This window comes from Nuphar pumila, chromosome 13, assembly GCF_984573655.1.
Source record: "Nuphar pumila chromosome 13, dmNupPumi1.hap1.1, whole genome shotgun sequence".
NCBI lineage: Eukaryota > Viridiplantae > Streptophyta > Magnoliopsida > Nymphaeales > Nymphaeaceae > Nuphar > Nuphar pumila.
In genome coordinates, this window is record NC_143261.1 from 83,905,005 (window position 1) to 83,930,673 (window position 25,669).

General features: G+C 34.8%; 1 protein-coding gene across 1 annotated transcript; it reads right to left on the reverse strand.

Annotated features, from left to right (window-relative positions):
• Window positions 1–15,666: 15,666 nt before the first annotated feature.
• On the reverse strand, window positions 15,667–18,827 carry LOC149818928 (deoxyhypusine hydroxylase-A-like). Its single transcript, XM_089986309.1, has 7 exons — window positions 18,671–18,827; window positions 17,607–17,740; window positions 17,233–17,468; window positions 17,000–17,138; window positions 16,015–16,141; window positions 15,791–15,909; window positions 15,667–15,684 (listed from the first exon to the last, which is right to left on the reverse strand). Exons 1-7 carry the CDS (start codon window positions 18,825–18,827, stop codon window positions 15,667–15,669), a joined length of 930 nt encoding a protein of 309 aa, XP_089842435.1.
• Window positions 18,828–25,669: the final 6,842 nt, after the last annotated feature.

Consider the following 25,669-nt stretch of genomic DNA (forward strand, 5'->3'; position numbering starts at 1 on the left):
ATGGGAAGGTTGTGACTGTTAGACCTCGGTCAATACATGTGGTGGGACTTAGCACAATCCGTTAATCATCATTTTTGGCCAATACCAATTTAGGAAGTGAACAGACTGTGCATACCATTTACGATCAATAACTAGCATTTTTTTTCTTTTTCTTCTTAATATACAGGGTTTGCAATATTAACGTGTGCATACCCACCTATGCATGCCCCATCACGGTTTTCATGTATGTTGCAATAGACATAACTGAAGGTAATTAGCCATGTAATAAATTCAGAACAATGCTTCAACACATTATTTCAAACTACAACGTAATGTGGCATGCGATATACCCCTTTTTTTCTTTTATATCTCACGGCTGACATGGATGATGGCATGCAGGCACATGCATCCTTGTTCAACGACCACTTTTGGACAGACCCCTACCTGCAACGTCCAACCAGGTGATGCCTAATAAACCCAAAGTGAATAGTGTGGGGTCGGACAAACCCCTGCTTATTTGAATAGGCTAATCACCCATTCATTTTTTTTTCATACTTGAAACCTACGGATGTTGTTCCAAACCATGACAGAAAAATACAAAATATCAACAACATATGTAAGTGCAAAACCATATTTATCAGCACGTGTAAAGATAGATAAAACTTCTACATTTCCTTAGTATGTAGGATATGAGATATTAATGTATGCAGACCCATCCGTGCATGCCCATCACGACTTTCATGTATATTGCATCAGACATATTAAAATAACTGAAAGTAAATGAATGTATATTAAGTCCAGGGTAACATTTCAAATCGTTATTTCAAACTACAACATGGTTAGGCATGCAATATACATCTCAGATCACTCACTCAATTTTTTTTGAATACCTAGCGATAATGCACTTGCTCTAAAAAACAACAACAACAAATCTAATATTAGTAGATCGCCGCATCATGCTCTTATATATATATATATATATATATATATATATATATATATATATATATATATATATATATATATATATATATATATATATATATATATATATATATATATATATATATATATGTGTGTGTGTGTGTGTGTGTGTGTGTGTGTGTGTGCAGCTTAGCACAAGATCACGTTGGTGACCAAACCTCCATTGATCTTCATTTAGGTGAATGGAGGTTTGGCACAAGCCTGAACACGCCTTACGATGCCGATCATCACTCGTGTCGACAGCATCGTTCGTGCTCAAAGTCGACCAACTACAACATATTCGGGTTCCAGGGCATCTAACACGTACATATAAAATAGAATACCCCTTACCTGTTCGAAGATTTGAGCCAGCGACGACAAAGCTTCTTCTTTCAGTTGAAGCACCACGTCACAACGAGGAAGAAGATGGTCTCACATCCCACAATATATATATATATATATATATATATATATATATATATATATATATATATATATATAGAGAGAGAGAGAGAGAGAGAGAGAGAGAGAGAGAGAGAGAGAGAGAGAGAGAGTATGGAAGGAGTCAAAATCGTGTATCACAATTTGTAAGCCTTCTTCCCTATTTTATCTTCGTAAAAGTAGCATTTTCAAAACTTTTTGAAACCCCATGAAACGCCCCCCATCTCCCACAATTTTGTGATTTCAGTTCACTTCCATTAATACCCCTCGCCCTCCTATGATAAATTTTTTCCTAACTTCCTTTATTTTCTCTTTTGTGGCACCCCTCCTCCCATGATGCATGGGATTCTCCCTAATTTTTTGGTAAAGTGAGAAGAGTAGCAACTCCTCTCACATTTTTGGTGGAGAATGGCTAAAATGTAGGGTTTCTTTTGAGTCCACGTTTTACCTTTTTCAACAAAGTAAAAATTGTAGGTAGTTTGTGCAAAAAGGACTCCGCACACAAGGGGTTTTGAACCATGGTCATCCACTAGAGGGGCAATAAACCCCACCACTTGTGCTAACTTCAATTCCATTGTAAAGAGTGCGGAATTATTTGTATTTAACCTATTTGGTTTAACTCTGGTTTCCATGTAAAAAGGGAAAATATTTTTTCCTTTCTCCCATACGCATGCACACAATGGGTTTTGAACTAGGGTTGCGGCTCCACACAACAATATGTCCTACCACAACACCCCTTCACCACTTGTTGTTTGAATATGCAAAATAAATTATTATATGCTTACTCTGGACGTTTCACTATTCGGCAGATTTTCGCGTTTTCACATGGGCTTTCTCGGTTTTTCTTATCTTTGTATTAACTTCTATTTAATATATTTTGAATCTCACACCGAAGTCTTGAATTATTTGAATTTCTCAAAATTCCCTCACAATTCGGGTCGATTCTTTAGATCGCCCTGGAGTCGGAATCCAATTCCATGTTTTCTTTATTGGATCTGTGTGGACCATTCTGGATTCAGTGGAATTCCATTGGATTTTACAAAGTCATATTATTTCACAAAATTTCACATTTTTATTTCTCTAAAAATTCCTTAAAATTTCTAGGTTTTACGTCGATAATGTCATAACACATGCAACTGAACGATCTGCGGATTTGTATAAGTGGGGCATCATTTTCATTTTGATAAGCAGTGTGAACACCATCTATTTGTTTTGATATTAACCTATCTATGGGTACTCACAGGACAAAATTGTGGAGACAGACTAAAATCATTCAGGAGTTTATTATTTTATTTAAATTGATACCCCAACACCAACGAAAATGGTCGCCGTAACTGGGAACACTATAGCGGTGAGACAACTTATAATAGTGAGGTTGTATCCATTCATTCACATCATTTATATCATGTACATTATAGTCATATGAAGGGATTTGTAGCATGTTCGATACCGCTTAAAATTTGCATCAATACGTAGAATGAACACTTTGGTCCATCTATTCGATATTGGTCACAAGGAAAGCTCGTGCCTTAACATTTTAATCAGTTCATGTCTCATAAGTGGACACTTTAATTCTCTGTAGACACTCATGTTTTTGACAGTCCACAACCATTGAGCATTCATTTGAAACAACATACACATATATGCAGAGTTTGCAACAAACAACTAGCCAAGTACCAAAACTGATTCCAAACTCGCGAAAACCCAACTTTGTCCAACTGTTACAGAGACTATAAAAAAATTTTTAGTTGATGGTCAAAGCTGAATTTTTCATAGTTTATAGGAAATTTGTCAGATGCCATAAATCTTTATAAAAATTTATCCATATGAGGGAGTTACGAACGTTTTTATGCAGACTTATACTTTTCTGTTCCAACTATCACAAAATAGTGTTCATCCATGAACATAGCTCAAATTTTCATAGTAGATGTGAAATTTTGTTAAGTTTCTAATGCAACAAACTGCTCATTAAAATTTTTCTGAACGAGAGAGATACAAGTGATTTACCAGTCGGGTGTCAGATCAGAAATACAAAATAATAGATATATGCATTCGGGTGGGGCCAAAATAGGCCACCCGAATTCATATTTTCGAATTTTCTTACATGAATACTTTTTAAAATTTATAGAAACCACAACTAAATTAATTCTAACTACCCTACCATACACAAATCATATTTTTTGCAACTGTTAGACCGAAAAACAGACCCGTCTCCCCGACGACTATTTTCTAAGAAATAATTTTGGTAAAATTTTGATAAATCATAATGTTCAAACTTTAAATTGTTAAATAATAAGTTTTAATGCATAAGCAATTCTGAAATATGCAATTGTAAGTATTTGACTGTGCAGTTGTGGGACTTTAATTATATGAACCAAGGTCGCACATAAATCAAGTCCTTTTGATATGCATATGAAAAATCTAGATTATCCCGACTTGAGATTCGTGTATTATTAAAGACAAAATGTAAGTTTTGACTACATGATTTCTTAATATACCTTTATTGGTTTTCAAATACGAATTTGTTGACTTTTGAAAAACCTATATGCTTGTATTTAATGATGATACATATGACTCTAATGTTAATGCATGTTATAATATGTTCATATGAACTAACATATGCATGCGATAAATGTTTTGGCTCATGATGGAGCTTAGGGTTCATGGAACCCGGTATACTATGCAGAACATGGTATTACATATTTATCATACGCTATTTAATAAAAAGTGCATGCATGGAATATATATGGCCCATGTTAGAGCCTGTGATTTAAGGAACCAAACTAATAGCTTGATATGGTGGGTGGCATATAAATGGTATAGTAAGGTGTGTGAAGCATATATGTATGAGTGGTGACTTTGTAATAAACTTGATTTAATAAGAACCTTAGAAGTGCTAAGGCTGCACCGTAATAAATAATAAACATATACATAAAAATTGATTGGGGATCGCTTTCATGGGCAAGATGCTTGTTCAGTTTAGACACCCGAGCATAATGAATGAGTTATTTTTAATAACCCAATAACACATTTAATAAATTACTTACCTTAGAGAGGGTAAGGGGTACAACCACGAGTGACAATCTGTTGTTATGGGAGCAACGATGTCCTAGATGGTCTCTAGTCACTCGTAGGTTAAGAGATCAGGGCTATCAATATGTCCTAGGTGATAGGCCTCAACTACTGCAATTAGTCTTAGATGCATCCGATTGAGTGAGGAGTGAATTTTAGGAAATTGTCTCTCGGTCATTGATTGTTTCTCCTTAGAATCTGTTTCAGCTAGTCATTCAGGGTATTAAAACAATAATATAATAAACCTCTAAATGGTCTGGGCCAGTTTGATGATGAGTGACTCTAAAGTATCCGCAAGGAGAGTTGTTATCGAAACAAAGACCTTACATTTACACAATTACTTAACGTGGAATTATATCTAGTTAATACTGCATGCAAGAGTGGAAATTTGAATTATACTACATGCAAGAGTGGACACTTGAATTATGAGTGGGCATTTGCATGGTATTGCATGAGTGGGCACTTGCACTTGCATTGCATTGCATGTTGTGAATAATATTGCTTAGCATTCATAAGTTTCATATAAGTGATATGTGAAATCATCTTAATGTGAGCATGTTATGCTGCTTTTGAATTAGCATGCTAATTAGTTTCATAGATATTTGAATTAATGTAATGTGGTATTATGATTTGGAATGTATGTTTCAATGTTGTATAATTCTTTGTAATTTGGTGTATAGCTACTGAACAAGATGTAGTTTGACCTCTTATACATTCAGGTGATGAATGAAGTACTGAGCTGTGGATGGCGGATGCAAAACATAGATTTGCCAACCAAAACATTTGACAGGCCTCTAGTTGGTTTATGTTTTTTCTTAAACAAATCACCCAAGTAGGGCATTTCATCGCTTTTGTTTAACTAAATAAGAGTGGTTTTATCACCAAGATTTTTTTTAAACTTAAATTAAAAAAGCACGCAGCTAAATATAATTAGTGAAATGTTGGGCAACTTTTCATAAATATCTGATAAATAGGTGGCTTTATGTAAATCGCTCACATGTTTCTCTACTTTTCAATTAAAACGACAGTTTTGAGTGTTGACTCATAAAAGAGGATCTGGTGTTCCCTGGTTCCAAGGATGGAAACTAGCAGTTACAGGGCATTGTAAACGTGCCTTGAAAGGCAGAATTATGCGTTCTTCCCACAACTTATCCAAGAAAGAAGCAGCCAATCTCTAGGAAATATATCGTACTATACTGAGATCAGAATGAGCACTTTCCTTCCAAAATCACCTTCTTACGTGTTTATGCAATGCTTCTCAATCTCTTTTTGTGCCTGTAACCTGTACTAAAGACATAAAATTTGACAGAAACCTTACATACCATCAGCATAACCAATGTGGTGATGTCTCTCCACGGATCGGTTACATGTGAAAAGTGATGTATATCTCATTGTAACATTTGTTTACATAGCATATGCACCCATGATGCACTTCCATTTGTGGCCCCACTCTCTGCATTAGTAAATACTTTCTCCCACATGTTTTGGAAATTTATTAGATTAACCCTTATAATCTATAGCCTACAAGGGCTTTGCTCATTTGACAAGGGCAACTCATGAGCATGAGTTCACAAGTGAGTGGGGTGGTTTTCACTGTTAGAGAAAAAGAAGAGCTATGAATCTGTTATAAGAATAGTGCTGTCAACAGGTCTGGTTCCAACCTGGTTTGGATATGATAGGTAGGGTTGCAAACCGATCGGATCTCAGATCCCAAAACACATTGAGAAGTTTCAAAATTGGCTTTCTGAATTCAACCCATTTGCGATCCTATTGATAGGAACCCGATTTGTGCTTAACACAAGTATGGATCAGACCCACAAGGTTTGAGTGGTATATGGACCTATGTCTGATTTATGAATTTTCATACCAGGCCCAGGTTTGACCCATAGTTATACATGAAACAGCTAGAGATTGTTAAAAAGTATGGAATTAAAAGGATTTTTTTTTTTAAAAAAATAATCGTATTGTCTTTGCAAAATGGTGCATTTTCCAAAATACCTAGAAATTTATCAAAATCTCTTGCATATCCAAAATTTTGATTCTCAATTTTTAGGACATTTTTACCCTTCCACAAATACAACACAACCTTCATAACTCTTACTTGAGAATGTCTTCAAAATGTGCGAACCTCCAGAAAAAAATGGCATATGCGGAAGGACATTTAGAAATACATTATGACCTTCGCAACTCCATGGTTGCAAATGTAATTTGTAAATGTCCTCTTGCTTGTGCCATTTCTTTTTAGAAAATGTTTGTAAATATGTGAGGATATTCGGCCTTTAACAGTGCTTTTGAAGTGCTGCTAAAGCATCTTTTTTTCGTTTTAAAATGCTTTGGACCATTTTTTGCATGTTGACCGTCCATTGGTCAGCACACATGTATTATGTTTAAATAGCTATGGACAAAGAGCTACCACTTTTTCACAAATGTGAGAGTATTTAGTTAAAGGAGGTTCACATATTTTGGGGACTCTCACATTTGCGAATGTTCTCAAATGTCCTCACACATTTGCGAACATCCTTGTAAAAAAAATAACACAAGCATAAAGATATTTACAAATACATTCATAACCATGAGTTGCGAATGTATTTGTGAATGTTCCCCTACTTGTGCAGTTTTTTTATGGAGGTTCACACATTTTGGAGACATTTGCAAGTAGGAGTTGCCAAGATCATATTGTATTTGTGGAGGGGTAAAAATATCCTAAAAATTTTAATAATCAAAATTTTGGATATGCAAGAATTTTGTCAAATTGCTAGGTATTTCAGAAAAAATGCACCATTTTATTGGGACAGTATGATCACTGTTGTTTTAAAATGACACTTAACAATTGGATAATAATAAAAAACACACCTAAGTTTTTTACATTGTTAAAAGTGCACCTAAACTTTTATTTGTTGATAAAAAACAAACCTTTTGGAAGATTAACTTTGGTTTTTATTAACCCAAGTTGAGTTAAGTTGTTAAAGTTACTTTTTTGTCCTTGATATCTTTAAAACCTCTCTCTCTCTATATATATATGTATATCTATATATATATAGATAGATATATATATATATATATAGAGAGAGATAGTCTAATGGCTACAACCTCTTATGAAGTTCTTCTCTTTGTTTAACCTACTATTGGAGCTGTTTCCTTGTCCCTGCAAACTTTATGTTTGCATGAGAAAGAAAAACAGGTCAAAGGTGGACCACGGTAAAAATGTACAAGAGAAAAATGGTGGTGATAGTGGCAGTGGCAAAAGAAAGGAAAAACGGTGATTGATAGAAGATTATGGCAGAGGATAAGAAAATGAAACAAAACATGGAAAGTGGTAGAAAAAAATAGGTGATGGTGGTGCTGCTGCAATGGTGGCACCAGTAGAAGAGCAGTATTGAGAGTAAAGCTAGTAAAGCCGGGGATGCTGGTGGTTGCAAGCCATAGTGAAAGTATTCAGTAGATGGTGGTAGTTGAAACAGAGGAAACGAGTTGGAGAGAGAGAGTAGATGGTGGTAATTGAAACAAACAAAGGAAACGAGTTTTTTTTTTTTTTACTTGAAGAAACCGCCCAAGGATCAGAGACCGAGTGGCGCTAGCTCTACCTGTTGTATTTATGGTCGCTATCCTGACAGAATCAAACTTGGAAAGCTTACCCTCGCCCCGCTTTGGCTTGTGCAGGGGGGCAGCCTAGGGGCCTACCCCATCCCATTGTGCCAAACCCCTTGGGGCTGACAAGGGAAGAGAGAAATGTAAAATTGTCAATATGGCATAAATTTGACAATCAGTTGAACAGTTTAGGCCACTGGAGCTTTTTAATTAACCAAGCAAATTGTTAGGTGCTTTTTTACAAATAGTAAAAACTTAGGTTCTTTTTGGTTATCATCTAAAAGTTAGGTGCGTTTTTTGAAAATTCCCTGCATTAAAAAGGACGGATGAAAAAAGGCAGAAAAAACGAGTAATAAAAAAATCAGCAAACAATGTAAATGAGTTTAGTTCGGCTTTAATTTCATAAAACAGTAAAAAATGAGCATACATATGCCCTTTTTTCTTAAAAACCAAGTTAATGTATAAGAAATATAAGATTAAAATTCATAAATCAGTGTGATCTAAACCCAAGATCTAATAAAATTGATTACATATTTCATAAATGTAATTTTTGGTGATCTAGTTATCTCATAATAACAAGCCTTTTGATGTTTTTTTGGAAGCACTAAGTTTCAATTTTTTTTTTTAAGTTTTACTGAAAGTGACGTGTTTTAATTAGAGTTTTGCTAACTATGGTTTAACCCAAGTTCTAAGTAAAAAACCATAACCTTTTTCAACAGAAAACAACGGTATTGTACGGCAAAATGACGTGTTTTAAAAAATGTTCTACAATTACCAAATTCATCAAATGGACAATACCACAAGTTTTCACTTTTTTTTTAATGCTTTTAACCCTCGCAAATGCAGATTTTTTATTTTCGTGCATCATGACGCTAAAATAATACACCCATGAAACTCATCAACAAAATCACATCGGAGGTTGCGATATTCCAAAAATGTTTGCAAAATTCTAAAAGAATTGTGAAACTAGTTACGAGTTCCGCGCGACCACCTGCAAAAATCATAAAATTTGCGAAAGTTTGATCATTGTAAAATTGTAGACGAATATCGCAAGACACGTTGCAAAAACCCGTTTAAGTATTGTAGAAGTCCGTACCTTGCAAAATTTTGAATGAGTATCACATAAAGTATTGTGAAATTCTAAAATATTTATGAAAGTTCAATATTGCAAAATTGCAATGAGTATCACACATTGTTTTGCAAAAATACCTTTATATGTTGCGAAAGTCTATAATTTGCAAAATTTTGAAAGAGTATCGCACAACATATTGCAAAATTTTGATAAATTTATGAAAGTCCTATATTGCAAAAAAAATTATTCGCATCGTACAGGTATTAGGAAATTTCTTTTTCTTATGAAATTTCGTACGAGCATAGTATAAAAGAAAAGCTAAGGTTTCACATAAACTAGTGTTTTTGTGTTCTCCAATCAATGAGAAATTATGATCATTTTTTCAAGGCCAAGCATCAACAATAAGAAGACTGTCGACACTTCATCGATGAAAAATCATATATAGTGAGTTTTTCCGGTTAGCGCATCCTATGGTATAAATGAGACAGGAAACCAAAAGTCCACAAGTAACATATGAAAATCTATTTTCATCATAAATGATGATGATTTAGAATCGATGAGGTGCCTCCGCTATAATGAACTGTGATAGCTGGATAAATGTGTTGGAAGATGATAATGTAGAATCAATGATATACTGTATTTTTTTTACATCAACACAAACTCAATGTATATCAAAGTCAACGTTCAATCATATGGTATGAGTGAGATAGAAAAATTCAGAAGAACAACACAAAGTGTAGAATCAATGATAGTATACTACATTTTCTCCCTCATCAAAGATACAGTGATATGCATCATTCTTGATGCCTAATATATAAATGTACCTTTGCACATCCTATGTTTTCTTTCCATCAAAGTGGCAGTGAGAAGCAACATTCTTGTGAAAGAATAAAATGAATGCAATGTATGAGTGACTTCATTTTGTGAAAGAATAAAACAATGCAATGTATTACCATTCATTTATTTTGTGAAATAATGTCATGAATGCAATATATGAGCATCTTTATTTTTAAATCCGCATAGTCATCAAAAAGAAATTTTGTAAGGTACATGCGAATTTTCATTCATTATTTTTAAATCAGAAAGAAATTTCACAAAGTACATGCAAAATTCTCAACTTTGCATAGTAAAAAATCTGTATAGTCATCCACCTTTATAGTAAAAAATACATATAATCATCCACATAAATTTAAAATTTATACAATTTTTCATATCCATAATCAACACATAATACCCTGTCCACATTCATAGTCTAAAATCCGCATAGTTATCCACATAAAATTTGTTTATTATTTATTATGTCAAAATTAAAAAGTCATTATTATATATACAACCATCAACAAACAATACCCATGAGTGCCAAGAGCTCTTGTAAACTCTCATCACCATCCGTCACCTCATTGTTCGATGTTGTCTCTACATCCACAAGCGCAAATACATCCTCCAACTTAGACATATCATCAACTTTCATTGTTGCAAGCTCAACTCTCATTTTCTTTCACTCCTCATGGATGATCTTTCTTTCATGTTTATATAACTTAATCATTTGATGCCTAACTGCAATTACATGATTATGAAAATGTTACTTAGTAAATATACAATAAATATCATATAAAAGAATAAAACATGATCAACAATATGGTGAAACTGTATAAAATTTAATGGTTCACCTAATCCCAATTATCGCATATACAAAATGATATATATTCCACAATCATACTTGTAACATTCATATACCAAGTGAATAAATATGTACAAAATGAGTTAACAAATATGTATAAAAGTAATTACTAGTTTGATTACTTAGGAAAATTTTGCACAATAGTGGTCGGCCATTGTGCATAAATATTGTAACCAATTCATCTTGCTAAAAAATAAACCTACAACACAACATTAAACCGAATGAGTACTTAAATAAAAGAAACACACTATTGAATAGGTAATACCATTACGTACCACATCTATGGTATTTTTATTATCATATTCTATAGTGCCCATGGAATTGTATAACCTTAACTCCTTAGCTTCCATATTCATCTCTAAAAGAACATAGTGATAATTGCCTCAGTTTACAGGAATCAAGATATGCAACATAAATCAATATTATGGTAGTTGTGCAATTTGAATTTATGTCATGTAAGCACATACCTTGTCATATTTATAGAACAGATACGACACATGGTCGGGCTCCAAGCATGCGCGTGCTCTATCTCTATGTAGGAGAGTTTCGAACATTTGTTGTGAATTTTAATATTTAGCGATTAGTTTATATTAGAAAGAAGAAAAAAAGAAAAACATTGCTTTATAGACTCACAAAGAAGTACGGGGTCATGTAAATAGTCTTTGGTAGATTGCATCATTCTACTATTTTTTGTTGTGAAAACTGCTAAGTCTCACTATGAATCTTTTTAAGCGTTGCATTAAATAGGTAAATATACTCATATTATTTTTAAAATAATCCATATATGATTAGAACAAACAAACACACCGAAAAAAACTTGTAATATACTTCACTGACCAATAAAATTTCTTAGGAAAATAGTAGCATTTTGCTATACTTTGGCTTTGTCTGATCAACCTATTTAATGTCAGCCATCACAATTATGTTGGGTGACTGGTCGTTGACTTCTTTGCTTGCACCACATTCATACATTGTGAGTTACCTATGATTTAAATAGCAGACATTATACTTTGCAAACAATAGAAAATAGAGCATTTAATTGAAAAAACATTATGTAAACTACAAAGAAGCATGTCTTAGACTACTTTTAAAATGCATCGAATACTCGCATATTACTTCCTAGTCATGTTTTTGCATGTTGTGGACAAGCTGGTGACATACAGTGCACTTATATGACATCACCTCCTTATGTTCTGTTCTCTTTTTCTTCACTGTAGGTCATCCTGCTTTCTTAATTGGTGTTGGTGGTAAGACGAGAATAAGGGTTGGAGGAACAACATGTTGGACATTATCAACTATCAGATGAAATGGATAAATACCATATGTTGCTCAATATGATTCAATTGTATACAACTGATGGCAATCTTTCATAGTAATCACCTGAAAGATTGCTCTCATACAAAATGCATGCGATGACATGGAGTCGAGCTGTCATGATAGCATTGTAGGCCAAGAAAAAAATGGGTTTTATCGATAGGCCTATGATCAAACCAGACACATCATCACCCAAATTTGCTACATAGACCAGGTGTAACAATATGATTCTTTCATGGTTTTTAAACTCCTTATCATGGGAGTTATCTGAAAATGTCATCTTTGGCAAAACAACATCAGATGTTTGGAATGATCTGAAAATAGTGTTTTTCACAATCCAATGAACCATAGATCATCCAGATCAAGCTTGCCATTGTGATGTTTCACCAAGAGAACCATTCAATAGCCACCTACTATACAAAAATGAAGGTTCTTTGGGATGAACTAGCAAATCATATCGTCTTGCCTACCTACACATGTGGTGCTTCCAAAGCACTTTCAAAATTGCATCAGCAAGAAATCTTTGATACAACTTCTGATGGGGTTAAATGAATCCTATGCCAATATTCGAAGTCAGTTTTTTATCATTGATCCTCTGGTCACCGTAAGCAAGGCTTACCATCTGTTGCTTCAAGAGGAACGTAAAAGAGAACTTCAAGTTGCTCCAAATATTGAAGTGAACGTGGCTGTTATTGTTGTTGGCCATATGAATCGATTCATGAAAGATATGAGCATAGTTGACATTGTTGATGGTTGCCCAAACCGATTCATAAGGAAAAGTTGAGGAAGTGGCAGGACCTTTAGGAAACATCCAAAATGTGACCATTGTAAAAAACTTGGTCACACAAAGGATAGATGTTATGAGTTGCATGGGTACCTTACCAAAATTAACATTGAACAAAGAGGAGAAAGCTTGATGCCTAACGCTGCACCACAACTAACTATAGAACAATATACATATCTTATCTCTTTTGTGTCATAAAGTAAAACATCTCCAATGACTAATGTGAGGTAATCCTCTTGTCAATTTCGTACTCGTTCAATCTCAAATTTGGATTCTTGATACAAGAACAACCGATTATGTGTTGCACCCCTTCTATGTTTTCCCTAAAACCCTTTAAGCTTCTAGATGAATCATAATCACTCACATTGGAAAAGTCTTGTGACATCCAAAACAAAACTGAATAATGTCCTCTATGGTCCGTTGTTCAAGTTTAATTTGATATTCATTTGCAAACTCACCAATTCATTGAATTTTCTTATTGTCACATCTATGACTTTCAATCGATGAAGATCATTGGAGTGGATAGAGTGCATGAAGCGCTTTATTATCTTGATTTGGATGAAAATAATTTGGCAGATGTCTCTACCAATAGGTTGCATAATTTTGATTTATGGCATTGGCGTTTGCGTCACATTTCTTTTGATTGTTTAAAACTTTTGTCTCAAACTTGTGATTCTATTTCTTTTAATCATTGTTTATGTAAAATTTGTCCATTAGCCAAGCATACTATATTATACTTTTGTCTCAAACTTGTGATTCTGTTTCTTTTAATCATTGTTTATATAAATTTGTCCATTAGCCAAGCATACTAAATTATCATTTCCCACTATTGAGACCCAATCCAATCACCCTTTTGTTTACCCTTTTGATTTAGTGTACTTTGACATTTGGGATGGATATTCCATTCCCTCACATTCGAGAGCTCATTTTTTTTTACTATGGTTGATGATTATAGTAGAGCTATGTGGGTTTTTCTAATGAGATTTAAGTCTCAAACTAAGTAGATGCAATGTTTTATCATGATGATAAAAACTCATTTTAATTTTCAAGTAAAGAGCATTAGATCTTGATTATGGGTTGAAATTCTTCAAACCTTTCTGAAAGATAATGATATTTTCCACCAACATAAACAAAATGGAGCTCTGAAACACAATCATATGCATTTGCTTGAAATTGCAAGAGCTTTGCTATTTCAAGCAAAATTTCCTAACTAGTTTTGGTGAGAATATATTCTTACAACTGCATATATTATAAATTGCATTCCAACTTCATCTTTGAAAAATAGTTTAGAGAAAATACCTTATGAAGTGTTGCACAAAAGCAAACCAAAATATTGTCACTTAAAGGTTTTTGGATGACTTTGTTTTGCACATAATAAACACTACTACAAGCACACACAAATTTGATCCTCGTACTCATAAATGTAGATCCGTTGGTTGCTCTTTAAGGGAAAAAAGGATACAAGGTTTTCAATCTTGAAAAATAAGAAGTGTTTGTCGATAGCGATGTTATTTTCTATGAGAAAGTTCTCATACAAATCTAAAATCAGTGCTCAAAAAGAAGATTTTGTTTTACCTATTCCCATCATGAGTTAAACATATAAAAAATAAAAAATTAGCCCCTTTTCAAACATCCCATAATCATCATCAAGAGAGGGAGACAGTTTATGAAATCAACGAGTCACAGCCTGAAATCAATATTCATGAACCACAACCTAAAATCATAAAAAATCAAGATCAATCTAAACGTTCAAGTCGAGCCAGCTCTTGACCTACATATTTAAATGATTATCAATGTGACTCACTGACTTAGCTGCACTCTATGCCCACACATCATCTTCATCAACATTAGGAACGCCATTTTTCTTCATCTTTAAGTCTTTGTTGTTTCCATCTCTTATCACCCAAGAGCCAAGAGACTATCTGATATATAACCTTGAGAGGTGAGAAGTGGCAAGCAGTCATGTCAGCTGAGATCCTTGGATGAAAATAAAACTTGGACACTTGTGGATTTGGCCCCAGGAAAGAAACCCATCAAATCTAATTGGGTATTCAAGGAAATCATTCTCACTTTGTAATCACTCATTTGTAGATGTGTAGCTATAATTGATTCTCGGCAGAAAATCTAAGACCTTATTCCTCAATATTTTTTGTATTTTTCATGGTAATATTTATATTTCCTTTTTCTTCCTCGCTTTCCCCTAGCTTCCCTCCCCCCTAGCTTCCTTCACATTTTCTGTTTCGCTTCTCAAACACTTTCACAATCGCTTTCGCTTTTCCACATCATACTACTTTTTAACACTCACTACCCCTCGCTCTCGCTTTCCACATCATACTGCTTTTTAACACTCACTACCCCGCTTCCCCTTATCGCTTCTTCTTAATAACCATATTGGTACCCCTAATTGAACCATGTCATACTTAGGAAAATCAATGCAACAACGTTTCACATAAGGACATTTGGCAATCTAATTAAAACACATACATCTAAATGATCCATCTTTGGGCATGAAATTACAGTTCACACATCTGATCCTCACAGACCACATATTCACATACACCATACTCGCACACCACATACTCGCATACCATATTCACAAACCTTACCTCATACTCGCATACCTCATACTCGCATACCATATTCACAAACCTTACATCATACACGCATACCATAATCACACACCTTACATCATACTCGCACCTAATACATACTCTCACACAAGCACACATATAGACTCGGTGACATTATTTGGGACACTGAAGCGTCCGATTCCTATATCACTTCTGGTGCCTGCATGTAGAAAAACTGGAAAAAAAGAGAAAAACACGATTAGCGTAATTTTCTCCCCGAAGTTCCACAAGCATGCAGCTTTCAGTTTTAATCTATAAGAGTTCACCTCAAACGGCTTCCCACATCTTTCAAACTCTAGAATGCTGAGTGCAACTTCACAGCTCTGGGAAACCATAGGTTCCGGGTCCCGTGTGAATTCCTCAAGAACTGCAACGCTTTCATGATCTACAATTATACACACATTAAAATTGTTCTTTGCTGGAATCAGATATGCTGTTGACCTGTGAATCTTATAAGGGTCCTCAAAGACAAATCCATAAAAGGGTATACCTGCAATAGAGCCAAGAGCTTCAGCAGCTTCATGCCTGACCATTGGATGCTCATCAATGTTTTTAAGTACTGCTGATAGTGCAGCTGAAGCAGCTTTGTCTTGTAGTTGCCCCAGAACATATGCAGCCTGGCGAGCAATTCAAAATTTTAAATCCCATGAAAGCCACAACAGACCAACTTGTTTCAATAAATAGCAGAAAAAGAAAGAATTTAAAGACTTGTTCCAATGAATAGCAGAAATAAAAAGAATTTAAACAATGCTGTCATGATTACGGGTACTCCAGATCTCATGGCAGAATAAGTTTGATCAAGCAACACAGCCATTATGAAAAAACCTGCCAAACCAGAAAACCAACATGGCATACCAGTAGGCAGGGTGTAAACCAAAATTGATACTACAACAAACAGACACTCAAGATACAAAGGACCAATTAATTCAGGTTTGGAAGGGGGCAAGCAAAAACATGATCTTTCCATGTAAAAAGGAAAATGTGATTAGGGGGTCGAATATGGGCCTGTCATATAGAGTCCATATAACGTATCTGATTTGGCCCTAGGAAGGTATAACTCACCAAACCCATATCTAGTTCCCAACTAGAGTAATCCACATCCAAACCAGCTATATCTTGCACACACACACACAGAGTGCGGGTGTGTATGTGTGCACGCAAGCTGGATATGGTTTTATAGACATCTGGATTGGATTTCGACTAGCAATTTTGGAAACTAGACCCCACCCATATAAAATTGGAACTATGTATTGGATCCATAGTGTGCTAACTTTTAATGGGAAGCAGATCCAGTGGGATTTCAGAAACGTGAGGCCCATTTTGCCTTACAAATATCACAAGTCCTTATTTTGCACAAACATCAAAGCACACTATCATCGTCCCTAAGAATAATGAAGCTAGACAATGTCGTCATAAAAAAAGAAAGAGAAAAAACACACAAAAAAAAGTTGAAACCAAGACGGATTCGGACAGACCTCATGGCGCAGAAGAGCACTTCTAGCACCCAAAGAAGCAATAATAGCCTTAACAGCTTCTTCCTCTCCACGATTTCGAAGAGCAAAGAGAGCAGCGAACCGTTCATACAAGCCTTCCTCTTCATTCAAAAGAACATTCCTGAGATACAAGGAAATCAAAGATTAAAAGTTGACAGAATAAAACAAAATACCCACCAAGAAGGGAATATGTGCAGCGTTTCACAATGCAATACCTCAGCTGGTCTACAGAAGAAATGTGAGATGTTGGTAGAGCAGGATCAACAGACTGAAATGGTGGTGCAAATTCCTGAGATGTCTCAGAACGACGAGGCATGCTTGCTTTCTCTGCTATCTGTCTTAGAGCCAGTTCACATGTTTGACGAACTTCCTCTGCAGGGTCGGAATCTAAACTTCTTTTCAAAATTGGGAAGCTACTCTCGGAACCAATTGCACCAAGAGCTTCAGCTGCCTGCACCATTAAAATTATTCACAAATCCAAATTATTCTCCTTGAATCATAAAGCTGAAAAACTTGTTTAATTGTGTAGGTATATGAGTCTACTTTTCTCTCGAGACAAATTTAACAACAGCATTTTAAGAAAGGGTACCTCCTGGCGTACAAGAGGGTGAAGAGAAAGATCAACAAGAACCATCTGTAAAGGAGGAACTGCTTCCACATCTTGCATCTGACCCAATGCAAATGCAGACTCACGGGCAAGAAGATTTGATGAATCACTGATTGCTGGCAATCCATACAAAAAGAAATTAAGAAAAAAAGAACAAGAAATTTCACCATTTGTTAACAAAAAGATTGACCAATGCAAGAAGTTCGTGCATTGAACATGTCAAAAAGCGACATTAACTTTATAAACAGTTGATCTCCATCGTAAAACCCTCCTAAACACTTCTAGAAAACATATCTACGTGTTTTTTTTTTTGGGAGGGGCCCGGGGGAGGGGGGGCTCTTTAAAGCTGTACATGTATTCATCATTGCTACGTAAATACAGCTCATGGTTTATAAGAAAAGTGATGGTTTATCTCATTTTTTAATGGTTTACGTACATATAGCTATTCACCATTGCTTACGGTTTAGAGAAAACTAGTCATCAAAATAAATATTGAAGTGGATATCAGAAAAGTGATTGAATTGATTAATTATGATTTATCTCATTTTACCAATTAATCACAATGTGATGAAAATTTTGAAAGTCTAGGTGCACTTTCATGAAAATTTATTAAGTGCATGACATCAATTTTAAGATTATTTAAAATTAGTTTAAAATTTATTATTTCAATTCTAGCTTTTTCATCGTCAAAACGTGAATAGCGTTTTTTTTGCCCATTAATCATGATTTTTTGTTACTGATTAATCAGTCTAGGGTAGCTGCATTCATTACCTGCCAAATTACGAACAAATAGTCCTCAACTACCATCAAAAAACAAGAAAGAAAAAGAAATTTTCATGCACTTAATAAGTTCATGTTCATGCTTTTCCACAAGTTCCATACACAAGCTCATGCTTTTCTACAAACAAAAATTTCATCAAATCATCAAACACGATACCGAAAAACATGGAATCAATATACTCCAAGGTGTCCTAGTTCTGGAAGAAGAATCACAAGAAAGCATGAAGAGAAAAAAATCGACGGAATTAAAACGGAAATATATGGACCTTGAAGCAGGGCATTGCGAGCGGCGGGGCCCCCGAGGTTGCGGAGGGAGAAGAGAGCCCTGAACCTCTCGGAGATGGGCTGGCTTGGATCGACAAGTTTGTCGCAAACGAACTTCTCCGTCTCCGGTGACACCCCGAACTCATGACCAGAAGCCATCGTTGGAACGAAGAAGAGCACACCCCACCACGAAACGGAAGAGAGAGAGAGAGAGGTCTGATACGCAGAGTAGAGCGACAACGAACGTTGTAAACGGCAACTTATCGGTCGTAAAAAATGGGTGGTGTTTTACCGCAAAAGATTTCGTTTTTCCACCATCTCTTATCTACAAAATCTCCTCCAAAGAGAAGGATGAGGTGCGACGTGTTGGATTGCATGCAAGCGTGAAGCAAAATGTTCGTCAGGCGGAAAAGTAATGTTATAATAACCTTTTAGGTAAAATGTTTTTTTTTTGAAATGTGCGAGGCATCTTGAGGGAAGGGCAGTCCTTCGAACAGCGTGAAAGTACCACCACATGTTGAGTTGCATGTATGCCTGCAGTAAAATTTTTGTCATTAGCAATGACAAAAAAAAAATGAAATAAACTTGTTATTAATAGAACATAGAGATCGTTATACTTGGACATTATCACCCGTCGGACATCGGATCTGATGAATCCGACGGATTTCGGTTCGATTCGGTTTTGTTTGGAAACCGGTAGTCGGATGAAAATTGTGCATTTTAATTGAGTGGCAGCTACCACCTTTCCATCGAACATCAGGTAATCATGGTAGAAAGTGTCATATTAACATAAGTAAGCTTCAGTTATTCTTACTTCCTATCACTTTTTACATGTAAATCTATTCATACTTTTTTTTTAGGAAAGCTTTTGCATGAGTTGATCCTGACAAAACTTTAGAAAAATCCTTATCCATTAGCATATAAAGCATTTCCTAATAATCAAACAAACGAAACCTTCCCAAAATGCATAAACAGAGCAGTTGCATTAACTCTCATCCCAAGGTAATTTGACTAAGTTTTTACCAGTAGCATTAACTCTCATCCCAACTACTAGTTGCCAAACAGAGCAGATTCCAGCTGGTACTTTCATCCCACCAAGGTAGTTTGAATTAAATTTGTGTTTGATTTAAAATCTGAATTTGGATTAGAAGAGATTGGATTAGAGAGATGCAATATAACCCCTCTCTCTACTCCTCATATATATAAGAGAGAGAAAGAAATAAGGGAGGTAATAGCTGCTAACCACTTTTTTAGCTAATCATCATGTTAATTGGGCTTTCAAAGGGTTTTTCTCATGTATTACTTAAATTTGACCGGAAAATGTGAACTGACACTTGAATAATGATTTTTTGATTAAAAAATATGTTTTTTTAAGCTTTAATATTTAAAAAAATCTTAAACTGTCATTTTTTAAACCTTATAAAAAACCTACTTGAGTATCAAATACGGTCAGATTTAAGAAAAATATGAAAAACCCTTTAAAAGCCCTGTTAGCACAACGGTTACGTAGAAAAATAGTTAGTAGCTACCACCTTTTCTCTCTCTCTCTCTCTCTCTCTATATATATATATATATATATATATAGTGTGTGTGTAAAAATGAAAACCTACAAAATGGACATGGTGCTAAATAAAACATACCATTGAATTTTTAGTATTTTTTTTTCAAAATTCAAACCCATAGATGTGTTCAACATGATTAATTTACTAGAAATGGACACTAGAATAGTGCACTTTGGATGAAAAAAATGGTAATTGGAGCCTCAAAAATTTATACAAATTGTAAGCCATTGATTTTTAAAATTTTATGAAAACTTATTCATGCATAAGCATGAAACACTCCAAGAAGTGATTCCTAGAATATGTTAATTAGAAATATATGAACAAGTGTGTGAACTAAGCATTTTCAGCATTTTTTTTTTCAAATCTGACCTGTAGATGTGTTTGACATGGCACATTTGCTAGTAAATGATTTGTTTGATCATGTATTTTTATGAAAAGATACAATTTTTGAATACTTGAATATTTACGATCATGTATATATAAATGATTTGTTCGATCTGTGCGAGTTTATCGAAAGGAGCATCTTCCGTGGGGGTATCCACATCGTGGGTAACCACCACTACTAGCTGGTGGTTTATCTCAACATTCTCCCACTTGTTCTGACGATAAACTCTTAACATGAAATTTTATGGGAATGACTTGATGAATAAATTGGCCTTTATGATCTATTCTGTAGATCCTTAGTTGAATATTTAATCCTTATGAGATTAACAACAAACAAGTAATAACGAGAATCAATGAACTGAATGTGATCACTTTATTCATATGCATATATTAAAAAGAGTTTAACAAGCCCATCCTCAATACATGTTCGGAATATAATCCTGGTGCTAGCCCTTTAGTAAGAGGATCAACAATCATCTATTTGGTACCAATATTAACAATATACACTAGATGATTCTTTGTCCTTTCTTTGCATGACATAGTACTTTTGTTGTTGTTCAAAAATGACACTGCAGCTTCATTATCACAGTAGACCTTCAGTGGCTTCTCTATGAAATCGACCACCTTTAACTGTGATATGAAGTTCTTCAACCATATGGCCTGCGAGGTAGTCTTGTATAATGCTATGAATTTTGCCTCCATGGTGCGAGTAGTAGTGGTCGTCTGCTTCCCACTCCTCCAAGAGATAATGCCCCCATCAAGTTAGAAGACGTACCCAATAGTAGACTTTCTACTATCAAGGCATCCTCACAAGTTCGCATTTGAGTAGCCAATGACCTCGAGGTGATCAACTTTATGATACGTCAACATATAGTCTTTTGACCCTTGCAAATACCGTAAGACTTTCTTAGCAGCTTTCCAATGGGGTATGCATAGGTTAGACTGAAATCTGCCAAGCACCCCTACTGCAAAAGAGATATCTGGACAACAACAAGTCTGCGCGTATTGAAAGCTGTCAACAACTGATGCATATGAATAAGCACTCATCTGTGCTTTGTCAATATCGTCATGTGGACAATCCTTTGAACTCAGCGTGTCACCTTTTGATATGGGTGTTGAACTAGAAGAATAATTCTCCATCCTATATCACTTTAACACCTTATTTATATAGGATCTTTGGGAGAGGCCTAGAAAGCTTTTTGCTCTGTCTTGGTGAATCTATATGCCAAATACATAAGCAACCTCACCCATATCTTTCATATCAAAATGTGATACAAGAAACTGTTTTGTCTCTGAAAGTAACTTTATATCGTTGGTTGCAAGCAAAATGTCATCCACACACAACATCAATATAATGAACTTACTCCCACTTTTCTTAAGGTATATACATTGATCAATAATATTTTTTGTAAACCCGAAAGTCACAATGACTTCAGAAAAATTAATATACCACTGTCGAGAGGCTTGTTTAAGTCCATATATTGATTTGTTGAGCTTGCAAACCAGACAATCATTTTCAGAGAAACCATTAGGTCGATCCATGTATCTCTTCATTAAGATCCCCATTGAGAAACATTGTTTTCGCATCCATCTAATGTAACTCTAAGTAATAATAAGCTACGAGGGTCAAAATTATCCTCATTGACTCCTTAGTTGAGAAAGGAAAAAATGTCTCATTATAGTCAATGCCCTCCATCTAGGTGAATCCTTTAACAACCAATCTTGCCTTATGTCTCTCTATGTTACCTTTAGAGTCCTTTTTGGTCTTAAAGACCCATTTACACCCTACGAGTTTTACTCCCTTAGGTAACTCGACAAGATTTTACACTTGATTCATAGCCATAGAGACTAACTCTTCTTTCATGGCTTCTATCTAGTGTGAAGATTGTTTGTTTTTCATAGCTTTCATAAAGGTCAACGGGTCATCGTCTACATCTATGAAATCATCAGGCTCTTGAAGGTACACCACATAATCAGAATGTATGACAGATCTCCTAATTCTTATGGATCTCCAAACAAGTCGTTCTTCAGGCTCATATTGAACCTGGTCATCTTGTTTGTGCTCTTCTGCATTGCCCACAATAGGTTCACTTTGGATTTGTGCATCAACAACCGGGTGATCAACCACATCATCATTAGAAATAATAATATGGTATCTTTCGGTGTTTTCTTTAACATGTGGTGAAACTGGATCCTGTACTTCCTCAAAACCAAGGCTTTGAAGTGCACTTAATCCTACTGAACCATCTTCAAAAAATTTTGCCTTATCTGTTTCAACAATTTATGGTGAGTGAGATGGATAATAAAACCTGTATCCTTTTGATATCTCTGGATAACCAATAAAATATCCACTAGTTGTTCTTGTATCAAAGGCTTTGATGTGGGGGTTATACAACTTAGCCTCTTCAGGATATCCCCATATATGCATATAAGACAATGATGATTTCCTACCTGTGCACAACTCGTAAGGAGTTTTAGGCACATATTTCGTAGGAACCTTATTCAAAATATACACAACATTCCTTAAGGCTTCATCCCACAACTTCATGAGAAGTGTTGAATAATTCAATATAGCCTTAACCATTTCTTTAAGAGTACGATTTCTCCTTTCATTTATACCATTCTGATAGGCATTACCAAGCATGGTATATTGAGACACAATGCCTTCTTCTTTTAGAAATCACACTAATGGTCATTTTCTTTGCCCCATCTCAGTAAACCTACCAGAATATTCGTCACATCTATCAGATTTGACTATTTTAATAACTTTATCAGTTTGTTTTTTTACTTTTTTCTTAAATTCTTTGAACATCTGAAAAATATCAGATTTTTCAAAGATTAAGTAGAGATACATATACCGATAATAGTCATGAATAAAGGTGATAAAATATTTTTTGCCTGTGTAACAGAGAAAAAAGGGTCCACATACATCTGTGTGGACTATCTCTAATATCTCACTACTGTGTTTGGCAGCATCTTTATATGTGTTTGTATGCTTAGCTTTTATGCAATCAACATATGGGTCATTATCGGTAAAATCTAGAGATTTCAAGATCTCTTTATTTACGAATCTCTTTATTCTCTTTTCAGATATACGACCCAACCTTCGATATCAAAGCATGTAGGATTTGTCATTTATCAAGCTATGTTTATTTACAACCAATGCGTATTCAAAAGTTAGAGACTCCTAAGTTTGGATCTTCATGTTCAATTTACATAAACCATCATAAACTGATACAGAACCAATTTCAATTGATTTTTTATAAATGAACAATTTGAAATTTTTAAACTTAAAATAATATCCAAATTTATTCAATTTTAAAATTGAAATTAAGTTTCTAGTATATGATAGAACATAAAAGACACCATCAAGATCCAAATTTACGCCTCTATCTAAAGTGATTCTGTAGGTTCCAACACCCTTCACATGTGAACACATCTTGTTTCTCAAATAGATGCTCTTCTCATGCATTGTTGGTTCCTTTCTGCTCAGGAACAGTTGTAGATAGTTGAAAATATGAATAGTAACACCAAAATCAATCCACCAGCTATTTTTAAAAATTTATAATAAATTACATTCATGAGAAACAAATGACAAATTACCTTTCTTTTCCAACCACTTCTTGTACTTTATGCAATTTGTTTTTCTGTGTACCCTCTTTTTGCAAAAGAAGCACTTTATGGAAGTAGAGTCGGATTGCTTGCCTTGGGATGTCTTATCCCCTGTTGGCTTCTTCCTAGCATTTCTCTTGAATGCATTCTTCTTCGGTCCTATCTTGGGTGTATGAAAAGCCATATGTGCACTATGCACCTTCTCTCCTTTCAATCTTTCTTTTTCTTTAACACACTTGAACATAAGTTCATTAAATGTTCATTCATCATTATGTGTGTTGTAAGAGATTTTGAAAGGTTCGTACTCCAAGGGTAAGGACACTAGAACTAAATGTAGTAGGAAAGATATAGAAATGGCCAGCTTCATGTCATTCAGCTAAGACACTATGTTCCTCATTTTCAAAATATGTTGGCGAATATTTTTCCCTCTAGTATATTTCATAGATATGAGTTTGACATCAAGGTACTAGCTCTGGCCTTGCTTGAACTCACGAATTGTGCTTCAATAGCACTCAAGAATTCTTTCACTGTCCTGCATTGCAGGATAACATTGTGAAAATTCTTAGCCACTTTAGATTGCAGAAGCAACATGCTAAGTTTATTCGAGTGCTCTCATTTCTCAAAAGCACTCTTTTGTTCAGCAGTGTTTTGATCAGTCAGGACAACGACTTCATCTATCCTTAGGGTCAGATCTAAATCCATATACCCTAATGTAAAAAGAAAAGTCTCTTTTCAATCATTAAAGTTCAATTCATCTAGAAAGGGAATATAACTAGAGTCATCTAGAATCACAAGACTAGAAACTGTATGACAAAAGACATGTATCAAAAGGCATTCATACGAGACAAAAATTAATGGAAAAAATAAATGAATAAAGGCCCTTAATATGCTTATTTTCAGGCGAGTGTAGGGGGTCATTAAAGCCTTACTTTAGTAAGAGCTCCAACACGTGAAACCACTTCGCCTACCGACCATATTTGATAAAACTAAGGTTCTTGTGAAGTTAGACCATCAACACAAGGTACCTTTGGATACACATGTGTAATGTATCTCGACATATTTACCTTATTTTACCCTACCTAAATCCAAACACGATAAAACTTTCTTTGGGTCATTTATCGTTTCACGAATCTAAGTACAATGTTTATATTGGCTAAAGTTGTATGATAGTTACGTGTATTCAGTCACTTTGGTAACATGAATACACTAAATTATCTAACTATCCTTAATGCCAATATTGAATATTCATAAAATAATAAAATAACACTTTAATCATTGTTGTAACTTAATGCTTATGCCCATAGATCAAAGAAAAAATCAATATCCAAATCAAAAATTGATAAACTGATGAAATAAAGCCTTGAAACGGTCACCAATTAATTGAATCAATTCTCAATCCTTATGAACCGATGATAAAACCTCCAAATTGGTGACATAATCCCT

Bases quoted from the DNA above. Each gene is read 5' to 3' on its own strand.
- LOC149818928 (XM_089986309.1), bottom strand. From the start codon at position 18,827: ATGGCTTCTGGTCATGAGTTCGGGGTGTCACCGGAGACGGAGAAGTTC. The intron at 17,741-18,670 runs GTCCATATATTT...ATGGATTGCCAG, and splicing joins TCGCAATGCCCTGCTTCAAG to CAATCAGTGATTCATCAAAT. The intron at 16,142-16,999 runs GTCTGTCCGAAT...ATTGCTCGCCAG, and splicing joins GTGCTCTTCTGCGCCATGAG to GCTGCATATGTTCTGGGGCA.